This window comes from Equus asinus, chromosome 22, assembly GCF_041296235.1.
Source record: "Equus asinus isolate D_3611 breed Donkey chromosome 22, EquAss-T2T_v2, whole genome shotgun sequence".
Taxonomy (NCBI): Eukaryota; Metazoa; Chordata; class Mammalia; order Perissodactyla; family Equidae; genus Equus; species Equus asinus.
In genome coordinates this window covers 56,840,751-56,853,179 of record NC_091811.1, presented here as the reverse complement: position 1 = coordinate 56,853,179, position 12,429 = coordinate 56,840,751, and the positions used below count along the sequence as shown (strand labels likewise).

At 34.4% G+C, this 12,429-nt stretch overlaps 1 protein-coding gene and 1 pseudogene across 1 annotated transcript; one reads left to right on the top strand and one right to left on the bottom strand.

Annotated features, from left to right (window-relative positions):
- Nucleotides 1-3,460: 3,460 nt before the first annotated feature.
- Nucleotides 3,461-4,230, bottom strand: LOC106822829 (olfactory receptor 6C74-like; annotated as a pseudogene).
- Nucleotides 4,231-11,257: 7,027 nt separating this feature from the next.
- LOC106822839 (olfactory receptor 6C76-like) lies at nt 11,258-12,193 on the top strand. The gene has a single exon (XM_014828200.1). It carries the CDS (start codon nt 11,258-11,260, stop codon nt 12,191-12,193), a length of 936 nt encoding a protein of 311 aa, XP_014683686.1.
- Nucleotides 12,194-12,429: the final 236 nt, after the last annotated feature.

Here is a 12,429-nt window from a genome sequence, read left to right as displayed (position 1 = left end):
GCAAATAGTAAGGACATGATCTGTTATGTTTTACTTTTTCTTTTATACTTTATACAGTGGTTTTTGTATGTATTTTTACATTATATTTTCAGATCCTAAAACACTGATTCATAGTGTCTAATATAAGATTTAAATGAATAAATACATCATTCAACTTTATGCTGACACAGAGTTAAATGACTTTCCCTGGATAAATAGTGTGTTAGTGGAGGTTACTTTAGGGCGAGTGTAGACTTGGAACTGATTGGTTTTGTTTTCATTACAAATTAAACTAGGATTGATAATTTCATAGACAGCCCCTATGATTCTGCCTAGCAAATGTAGTCTCATTTTGTACTACATGTTTTTTTTACATCTAATCAAGTATCAAGGATTTGTGTTTTCATTGAGTGCTAGTAAGAAATTGTTTTTAAATTGGGTAAGAAACTGGAAGTCAAAGGACTTTACAGTCCCTTACTACTTTTTTGTCTTATTTCACTGTCCCCTCTGCCTGTTTCTTTGATCATTAATGGGACCAATATTGGGTGAAATATAAAAAAGGAAGAAGAAAATAAAAATAACAATCCTCAGGACAAACCTGCAAAGGAATCACTTCAAGGAATTGAGTCCAACTGAAAATGGAAGAAAGAGACTTCAAAACTTCCCGATTTGTCTGCAGATTCAAAGGATAGGTTTATTTTATTTTATCTATTGCACGTGAGAAAATTCACAGCCATTTTTCTACCCCAATAAGTTCTGAAGGGTGAAATAGTCAAAGTGATGCTTTAGTACACCTATCTCCAGTAAATAGACATGGTCGCACTCTTAACGAAAGTGTGAAAGTTCCACATGTTGTGTGGTGAGTATTGGTGGAGATTTATTGGATTTTGATAAATAATAACACAAATATATAAGCTCTTTTGCAAAAAATGTTGGGCATATATCATTTGGATAAACCCTTTTTTTGATGCCTTTATTTCAGATGATCAAAGAAACAGGCAGAGGGGACAGTGAAATAAGACAAAAAAGTAGTAATGGGAGCTGTATGCAACAGACTGCCTTACAAGTGGATAACTTTAAAGACTTGATTGTAACAAAAGAGGAAAAGAATAAAAAATATAAAGCAAAACTTTAATGGAAGATCTGTGAAAAAATAAGAAAAATAAAATATATGAAAAATAACTGCTACCCAACACAATAAAAAAATAGGAATGAAAAAAGAAAGAAATGGAAGAGAAAATAAAGGGGAATAAGAGAAAATAAATTAAAAAAGAAAAAATAAAAAAGGGAAACATGAAAAAATTAAAAGATATTTCTGAAAACTCACAAATCCAGAAGAAAGTTTAAAAGATTGCTGGACAAGTTCAATACCTTAAAAAAGCATACAGTTAAATTAAAAGATAAATATAAAGCCATGCAAAAAGAAAATCTAATTATCGTAATAATAACACAAAGTAAAAGGAAAGAGCAGCATACAAAAGGCTTAAAAGAAAGATTGATAATATAAGTTCTACAAAGATATAAACTAAAATGGAATTACAAGTTAAATGTATAAAAATCCAAAAATCTGATTTGCATTAATTCAAAGTTGTGATTAATAGAAGAAATATAAAGAAGCTCTCTCAAAATTCAGAAGCTTTTTGTAAATGACAAAAAAGAATTTAATAGATGTGGAAAACAAATAATGGAAAGTCCAAAATGTGGAACCTTAGTATTACTGCAGGAGAGAAAATAAATAACAGAAGGGAAGAGAAAGGACAGATTACTACCTGAGAGAATGGATTGTATAAGCAAAATATAGTTACAAATATAGCTTGAAAAATTGATAGACAAAGATATACATAGAAATATGTTAAACTATGGTGAATAATGTGTAATAGTTATTAAACAAAAAATTAAAGATAAATATCAGATTGAGTTGAAAAGATAATTAAAATGAAATATCAGTAACAATTAAAATATAAAAAGTGTTGCCTTGTAAATAGGGAGCATGCCTTATCATTTACAACGACCAAAAACATAAAAATATTTAATAAAATTTCTAAGTATATTAATGAGGGATGATTAAATAAATCTTTTAAAATTGAAGATACCAAAACTCTTGAGTTGGCATTTATTTGTATAACAAACATAAGTGAGCGACACTGCACCGAATAGTGCACTAGGCTTTGAGAACAGCATGCTGAACTAATTACAGCTCCTGTTTTCACTACGCTTACATTCCACGTGTAAAAAAGATTATTAGCTGTTAAATGATTGATATTTGAATGTGTCTTTATATGTGTATGTATATTTGTATGTGTATCCAGATAGTTGTATTTTTTATAAAGAAAAATTAAGATAAAGTGAGAATGATGAAGTTGTTATTTAAGAAACTACATTTAAAACAATAAAATGCCATGCTTTCTTTATCACATTGTTTAATTGAATATATATATGCCTTATGATGACCATGTAGAGACTCATGAACTCACACATACTGAATAAAAAGTGGCAGCTTAATAGAGAGTGGTCTCTCAAGAAAGACTAGAAGAACATTAATAATTATTCTGGGCATGGCGTTTGGAATATAAAGAAAAGAATTCCAGAGGGAGGAAAGAGTATGTGTAAAGACACACTCCTGAGAGGAAATATGACACACTGCAAGATGGAAAACAGTTCCGTATCAGTTAAAATATATGTTTTGAAAATCTCAAACATAGGATTTAGCTGGGTCCCTAGAGTTTTACAGAACCAATCTTCTCTGCCTCCTAGGATGGATTTCCAAATATTTTAAGACACCTGTTATTTATCCTCAAGATTTTCCAAGTTAATCAATGCCATTACATTTCCCACTTGTTACTTGCATAGGATTTGGATTGTAAAACCTAAAGACAAATTTTAAACCTAACATTGGCTTGCTGTTTGACAGTAGGATAATCTACCTAGTCTCTTTAACTTCCAATAAAAAGCCCCCTTTCCTAACTGAAAAAGCCTTCTTTGATAGACCATGGAACAGTGATTTGGAGATACTTTTTAGGTATCATCATTAAATCTGAACATGAATTCTTCTATTTAGGTTCACTATTATGTTTCTGAAAACATCACATATTTAGTAAAATATTTCCTAGAGAGTTATAAAATCAAATCGATAATTATAGACTTCACAAGTGATCTTTATTCTGGGCACATACATATTAGGAAAACATGGAGATATTAGCTTTCCAAAGTGAATTCATAGTGGAATATTTTGAAGATGAACAAATCAGAGCAATAAATTAAAGAAGAAAGTGCATCTAGCAATGCGTAAGAGAACATCATGGATAAGGATTGTATGATTAAAAGGATAAAAATTTAGCAGTAGATTAAATAGCTATTTGTGGGTAACTTCAATCACTATCATAATATAAAAATAAAGAAAGAAATATATTTAAAAGGTAGCTGATGTAGGCTGCAATTTTCAATAAGCTTTAACGGTATTCTTTTATAAAAACCAAAGCTATTATTTTAAAGTAGTAAAGATGCCTTTTGTAACTGTATACTTCAAGGCTTGTTTCATTTGTTCATGTCTTTGAGTATGTATAAAAGGATTTAATACGAGTGCAACTGAGGTAGTGAGTACTGTGACCCCCTTGCTTGAAGCTACCCTTTCCTCTGCGGAAGGTTTCATATACATAAAAATACAATTACCATAGGAGATAGAGACAACAATCATGTGGGAGGAACTGGTAGAAAAAGCCTTCTTCTTCTGCTGGGCAGAAGGGATCTTCAGAATCCTTCCCATGATATTTGCATAGGAAAGCAATACCAGTGCCAATGTAATCAGGAGTGTGACAGTGGCTAAAATAAAACTTAACAGTTCTATGATTTGGGTGTCTGTGCAGGAGAGTTTGAGGAGAGGGGAATAGTCACAGGCAAAGTGGTCAATAGTATTGGCATCACAGAATTCCAACCCCAGGCCCATGATAAGTCCAGGAGAGACTGTTAATAACCCAGCTAACCAAGAATGAAAACTAGTTGGGTGCAGACTCTGTTGCTCATAATGGTTGCATAATGAAGGGGTTTGCAGATGGCCACATAGCGGTCATAGGACATGGCAGCCAACAGGAAAAACTCTGATACACCCAAGAAGATGATAAAAAACAACTGTGTCAGACAAGCATCATAGGAAATTGTTTTATCCATAGTCACTATGCTGACCAGGAACCTAGGGAAGCAGACAGATGTCAAGGACACTTCTAAAAAGGAAAAATTCCGAAGGAAGAAACACATGGATGTGTTGAGGTGGGAATCCAGCAGATATAATCAGATTTCCCATAACACTCAATGAATACATTAGAAATAGAAAAATGAAAATTACAGTTTTCCAGTTTGGCTCATCTGTCAGTCCTAGGAGAATGAATGTCATCACCATTATATGCTTTCTCATGGTGAAATTCCTTCTAATACCATTTGATCTGGAAAAAAAATTAATCCCATGTTTAAAAATGCTTTGCTGAAAATAGATTTAAAAGTGATATGAGGAACCAAGTAACTCAGTTCAAATACTTATACTTTTCTACTCCTATGATTTCAACCATTTTATCTAGCAGTCAGAACCACAGGCTTAATCCCGCTTATTTCATCTCTTTTTCTGGATACTCATTTTCCTAGTTGTCTTTCAGATCTTCATTACATTGTAAAAAAATGGCTATATTACCTTCTAAGTATCTGCAACTTTCTCTAGCTTAAAGTTTTGTCTAAAATACTGAGAAGTAATCTTACTGAGTCTTTCAGAAATCTCACTGAATCCACAAGAAAACGTTTTTTAGCTTGTCTTGGTTACTTTCTCCATTGTTAAAATAATCTTCTGCTCAGTTTCTTTCAGCAAGATAAATCTTTTTTGTATTCTTCTACATTTTTAACAGCTAATTAGGACCCAACTCTTGTAACTAATCTTTTTTAAATGGTTATTTTCTGATCATATATTTCTGATTGGTCTTGAGTTTCCTGGTATTGCCTATTAAAACTACTTTTGATGGAAAGAAATTTTAATGAATTTTAGTATAATGTAAATCTTAAAACTAGTATATAAATATGAAGTTGGAGTTTTTAAGTGGAATTTGGAATTGATTTACCTAATTGTTCAGTCAGTTTCAACTTCATGATTATGTGGAAGTAAATAATCCATAAACAATCTATAAATCAAAATTGAGGTGAGTTTACTATGAGCCAGCCCTGAGGATCATATAGCCTGGGAGAGTCCTTTCACAAAGGAAGGGAACAGTCCAAAGGAGGGAGGGTGTACAGAGTGGTTATATAGCATCAACGAGCGTGTATCACATACGAAGCTCTGCTGGGCACAGCAATTCGGTGAGCATAGCAGGTTGGTGGTTGTAAGGTGGGTGGTCACAGGGTGAAAGTGGCAGGTCAGCAATCAATCTTTAGTTTAGGGAGGGATGTTTATCCTTCCCCTGTGGAGGAAGTTACATCCTTATCTTTAAGGGCATTGTTCTTGACATTGGGGTGATGGGGCTGAGGGCGGGCTGCCCCAAGATGTGCCACTCTGGTATGCAGACTATTTCAAGCTGCAGACAATGAAGCCTCAAAAGACTCAGGAAGAGCGTCTGACCCTCCTCCCTCAAACTGCCTAAAGGACTTTAAAGTCGAAGGCCTGTTCCAGGAAGGAGGTCATATTCCTATCGGGTGATGGTTGTAGTATGATGGAAAATAGGTGCGATAAAAGGACACCAAGAAACCACCAACAAACCCATTTTTTGGGCCTAGCAAAACCTGTTTAACAAACATTTGCATTCCATCTCTATGTAGATTGTCTTCCTCCCCTTTGAAGTCCCAGATCACTATGTCCTCCTTGTCTGTAGCTGAGGATACTTAAACAGGTGGACGCAGCCAGATGGCAGAGTTACTCAGTTTACCCTGGGTTTCTCCCGTGTATACATGCTATTAAATTTTGTTTGATTTTCTCTTGCTAACCTGCCTCTTTGATTATTTGACCAGCCATAAGATCCTTAAGGAAAAGCGGTGAGGGGAATTCTCCCACCTCCCCGACAGGGGCATAGTAAATACTTACAGCAGATATACAATGCATGCTCAATGGCCACGTCAGGGCCTTTTGGAAGAACAAGTTCTGATAAATTAGTTTTACACCAAATGGCTTCCTCGTATACTCCAATATATCCTATTTTTTCTCATTTATTTATCAAATAGCTTTATCAATGTAAGAAATATTTTACAATCAGTACAATTAAAGTACCCAACTCTTTACTAAATGTAAAGAAATACGTACCAGCCAAATTTTCAATAAAAACTATTGAGAATTGTTATTCATGATGTTATTCTAATAGAGAAATTCAATCACTTTTTCAAATACATACATTGAATCTTGAATCCTGAGTTTCATAAATATTTATTCTAAATCTGAATTAAGTTGGTTTAGTCTGTGGTCACACATTCAGAATAAAATGGATTATATAGCAAATATTTTGTACATAAATCAACAAAATGCTGAAAATACTCAAGGTCCATGAATTGTACAGGGGTTTTATTCATTAATGCATTCTGAAATTTTTCTTTTGCACCATTAACTAAAAATGTAATATGAATTATTTTTCCAATAAAATATGTATTTCTTTCTAACCCATATTTTTCTTTGCTTTCTCACTCTTAAGAAAGACCTTATTCACATTAAAATCCAGAGTTGCTTAATAAGAAACTTAAACATGTGTGGGCCTTCTCCTTTTCTCTCTCTGTCCCTCCATTCATCACACATATGGCATTTTCAAACACATTTTTCTGAAATCTCTACAAATATAAAACAAGTAACATCTGGATTCAGCCTAACTTAAAATCTGAATATTTAAGTTATTAATCTAGAATCAAAAGAGTAGGGTTTTTTTGTGTGTGTGTAAAAAGAATTCTGGTCACTCACTAGAGACTCTCAATCTTTCTTAATGGTTTTGCCTCTACATAGCCATAGATTTATTTTTGCTCTCTAATAAGAAACAGCATATTTACTCATAACTCATATAGGGCCCTGGGGATCCATGTGGAGAAGATATTAATTGTCTATTTTCATCATTAACTCCAAAACAAAGTAACAAAGTTAATTAAGAGTCTAGTTATGGCATCTATAGGAAACCTGAAATGTTGATGTTAAAATGGAGTCTAATTTCTATACTGGAGATTAAAAGGGCGTATAAAGAACTTCAGGCTTTTTGAAGTGTCTGAGCCGAGAATGGTCCGAAGGAAGAAGAAAACTAGAGCTCTCTCACTCTTCATTCCAAACGAAGAATCGATAGAAGACTGTTGCAATCTATCTAATGATAACATTGTCTATAACCTCTACAGAATACATAGGGTGTTAACCTCTATAACTGAATATTCACCAATTATACATGTGTGTAATTTTTTTAGGTCAAACATATTCATTTCCTATCTGCCCCACACAACTACTTAGTCTCTTATAATAACCTTTATTATACTAATAAGTGTTAGCATATTTATTATACATTAATATGGAGGCCATGAAAATAATAGTGTCGGGGAAGTGGGAGAATTCCCCCACCACTTTTCCTTAAGGTTCTTATGGCTGGTCAAATAATCAAAGAGGCAGGTTAGCAAGAGAAAATCAAACAAAATTTAATAGCATGTATACATAGGAGAAACCCAGGGTAAACTGAGTAACTCAGCCATCTGCTGAGTCCACCAGTTTAAGTACCCTCAGCTACAGACAAGGAGGACATAGTGATCTGGGACTTCAAAGGGGAGGAAGACAATCTACATAGAGATGGAATGTAGAAGTTTGATAAGCAAGTCTTTGATAAGAGTGGACTTCGCAAGGATCCCCCCAAGTGTCCTAGATAGTTATCTATGGTGATGGCCTGTCCTGGAGACAACCTTTATTTTAAATTTCTTTAGGCAGCTTGGGGGAAGGTCAGATGCTCTTTCTGGGTCTTTTTAGGCTTCATTGTCTTCAGCTCGAAATAGTCCGTATACCAGAGTGGCACAACTTGAAGCGGCCTGCTCTCAGCCCCATCAATAGCATAACTGACTTTTTAGAAAGTATATAATCACAGAAGCGTAATTAAATAAAAATAAACTGATAAGATCAATGAGGGCTCACCTCAGAAGAAACATCTCTCATCATATAGAAAAATAATGAATTTAGTGCATCAGATTCCAATTATTAGAGAGTCCAAAGGAAAAAGATTGGAAAGCTTATAAAATCTGAACTGGCTTTCTTAAAAAGGTGTCACTTATAAGGAAGAAAGAGGACCTTGTGTAACAGTTTTCTATGCTGCACAACAAATTACCTCAAATTTAGCACCTTAAAACAGCATTCATATATTATCTCATAATTGCTATAAGTGAGAAACCTGGGTGCTGTCTAGCAGGGTGTTCTGCAAAGCTACAATCAAGGTATCATGAGAGCTGGATCATCATCTGGAGGCTTGACTGGGGATGGATCCATTTCCAAGACTACTCAGCTTGTTGGAAAAATCACATTTTTATGGCTGTGGAATTCACAGAAGCTTACGCATTCAAAGCCAGCAATGGAGACAGATACTCTACAGGAAGTTTGACAGCAAGAGTTTTATAAAACTTAATCACAAGAGTGGCCTCAGGTCATCTTTGCCTTATTGTGTTGCTTAGAAGCAAGTCCCAGGCTCTGCCTGCACTCGGGGAGTAGAGACGGAGAAGGGCACAGACAGCAGGACTCAGGAGTCATGAAGATCGCTTTACAGTCTGCTTCCCATATCTTGGAAAGGAGATTTTTTTCTTGGAAATTTGGTGGTGAAAATAAATTTTAAATGGCTGAAACACCAAATTATGCTAAATATAATATTTATAAAATATTAGAAAAAGAGGGAAAATGTACCATTTTTGGTTAAAAATACTGACCTTTATTTAAAGTTTCTTGAGATAAGACAATCAGCCTCAGCCGCCGTACTTCTCCTTCACTCCCATCGATTCACTTGTTTCGGCAAGTCCACGAAAATAACGCAAATATACAATTCTAAGGACAAAAAGAATTTAAATTTGGCATCCATAGAAAAAATACTGAAAGGAGAAGACAAAAAATGAGAATCAAATAATTCAATGTCTGAAAACAGTATACTAGATCCCAAACAAAAATTAGGCAAATATAACAAAACAGTGCACAAACTTTGCTTCCTTCACTTTCTAATATGGAAAAAACAATACTTAAGGAGGTTTTTCAGATAACCAATCTAATGACTTTTATGTTCATATATCAGTCTCTCAATTTTTATTGTATCTTGATGATGTGTCTGTCTACTAACTATACCTTACCTAAAATAGACATTCAATATATTTTTTATTAACAAATAAACATTAGAATAGCACATTTTATATCCTTGTGGCCCTTTCCTCTTCCTATTTTCTGCTTCTTCACATGTTTGCATGTAATTGGATTGTATTCCCTTGGCAGACATTTATTTCAGGTAAAAATAAAATAATACTGACAATATGAAATCAAAAATAATTCAAAGACTGCTATTTCCTTACTGTTGTTCCTAGCATCATACACCTCTCTAACATTCAATGTATGTACAAAAAATCATTCCCAAGGATACTAAGTAAAATGATTTAACTAAATTCAGAGTGCATTTATCATACCATATTTCTCCAGAGACATTTTAATTCTGTTTTCCTACAAGAATCCCCTGTGACTATTTTGAGGAAAAAGCAGATAAAATCAGTCTGATTTGGAAACAGTAGTTAGAAAACCAAGTCTCCTGCTAGAAGGTAAAGAGAGTTAAAAATATATATATATAAACCATCTTTCTTTCCCCAAAGTTACTGAGAGCCAAGATTTCTATTACTGGGTTCTCCTAGCAGCTAAGGCTAGAAAGTTGTTTTTATGGAAATTTTGGAAAACAAAAGATACTAAATGCCTGGCCTTGGATTGTGCAACTTGGGATAGTTCTTCACATTTCAGGGGTTTTCTTTCTCACAAATTTTTACTCATATGTCATGCAGCACGCCTCTTTTCCATAGCTGTTATTTCTTGATTCACACTCACGGTTTGAGTCCTTTCCTTCTAGCTTTACTCTTAAATAGCAAGTTAGTACCAGTGACACAGCTGCTCATTGAAAAGTTTTGCAACACTACTTGAGTCTCAGAATTCCAACTTAATGTGAGTTGACTACTTGGGACTGCCCACAGAAGTTTTGCCACTGTGTCACCAACTCTCATGGATCACAAGTTGCAGGACCTCTTGAATACTCTGCTTACAGTCTGGATGTAGCACCTTCCGTCAGCACATGGGACTACGTCACCTTTCTATCAGGGCCTTCTTGACTTCAGGAATGAATTTCCTACTGGACTTATTCTTCAATATGTTCCACCTCACTCTATGCAATCAGAATGATCCTTCCAAATTCCACCTACACATGATGTAAGTATGTTATTGCGTAAGAAAATCAAAGGCAGAAACAAGTTGTAAAGTCCATGAAATGCTCCAAATGTGAAGCATGAGGCACGGACTCTCAGTTAAAGTAAGGCAGCAGAGCTTCTGGGCTTCAGCAGGCAAGTTGCTACCACATGGGATTGTATCATTATAAGTATACTTTTCACTTATCACCTCATTTATTTTTTCTGTTTTCTAATCAGTTTATAACTTAGATCACTTAACTTTGCCTGTTAGAATCTCTTCCAAACAGTAATAGATTATTATTTAATTCAGAAAGGAAAAATTTTAAATTCTGAGTTTGTTTGTTTAGGAGGATATAAATATTAGTTTTGATGGCCCCGATTCTTTTGTTACATTATTAATTCTCCACATAGGTAGGAATGACACTAGATAACTCGAAGAAAACTGTGAAAATAGCTCTCTAAAAAAAGGAACTTCAAAATGTTTCATTTTCAGAAAATCATTATAACACGTGGTCATTGGGAGAATATTTTAACAAAAATAAAATAATATTTTACATTCTAAAGTATTCTACTTAATTTTCACACAAATATGATCAAATTTTTAAAAGAAAGTAGAGCACATTTGATAAGTATATTTTTATTATACAGATGAGTTTATTAGACCTATCAAGTGACTCTCAATGTTAAATGGCTAGTGATCTAAAAGGCAGATACTAGGTATAAGATATAAGTCCTGGCTCACATATATGTCCAGAATTCAGTAACTTGCTGGCTAATTTATTGGTCCATTTCATTATGTATTGCTTAATCCAGCATAAGTGATGAAAAAAGTAATCCCATACTCCCTAAATCATTGTTTTTTATTTGCATTTACGGACCTTGATTAAGTCAGCAATAAGAAATGAAAAATCGAACATCTGTGACAGAATTCATTCTTCTGGGATTAACAGAAGACCCAGAGCTAAATGTTTTGATTTTTATACTTCTATTTTTCACCTATATACTGAGTGTAACTGGAAACCTGACAATTATCACCCTTACTCTGATAGATCCAAACCTCAAAACTCCTATGTATGTTTTCCTTAGGAATTTCTCTTTCCTAGAAATCTCATTCACAACAGTTAGTATTCCTAGATTCCTGGTCAGCATTGTAACAGGAGATATGACCATTTCCTATAGCTCTTGCATGGCCCAGGTGTTTTTCTTCATATTTCTTGGTTCAACAGAATTTTTCCTTTTGACTACTATGTCCTATGATCGGTACGTGGCCATCTGTAAGCCATTGCACTACACAACAATAATGAATAGCAGAGTCTGCAACCAGCTTGTAATTAGTTCTTGGCTGGCTGGATTTCTCATTATCTTTCCACCTGTGATCATGGGGCTTCAACTGGATTTTTGTGACTCCAACATCATTGACCACTTCACCTGTGACTCTTCTCCTATGCTACTGATCTCCTGCACAGACACAGCGTTCCTAGAGCTCATGGGATTTTTTCTGGCAGTATTCACACTCATGGTAACCTTAACGTTAGTGATCTTTTCCTATGTATTCATCCTTAAAACGGTTCTGAGAATCCCCTCTGCTGAGCAAAGGAAAAAGGCCTTTTCCACTTGTTCCTCGCACATGATTGTTGTCTCCATTTCTTATGGAAGTTGCATTTTCATGTATGTCAAAACTTCAGCAAAAGAAGGAATGGCTTTGACCAAGGGCATAGCCGTGCTCAATACCTCTGTTGCCCCAATGCTAAATCCTTTCATTTACTCCCTAAGGAACCAGCAGGTAAAGCAGTCCTTTAAGAACTTGGTCAAAAAGTGCTTCTCAAATAAATTGTAATCATAAAGAAATTCATGGCCTGAACTTTAATTGAAACTTTATGTCTAACACAATATCAGTGTCATTATATTTCTCCATTCACTACTGCATTCAACTTATTTTTTCTTCAGGTTTTATTGCCCACTTAATTCATTTTGACCTCATATGCATCAACTATCTTTTCATATTTATGTGTTCTAAAAATTTTCTGAGCATGAGTGATTTGATGTCACATAAATGAGAATAACGTCTAACAA

Bases quoted from the DNA above. Each gene is read 5' to 3' on its own strand.
- LOC106822839 (XM_014828200.1), top strand. From the start codon at position 11,258: ATGAAAAATCGAACATCTGTGACAGAATTCATTCTTCTGGGATTAACA.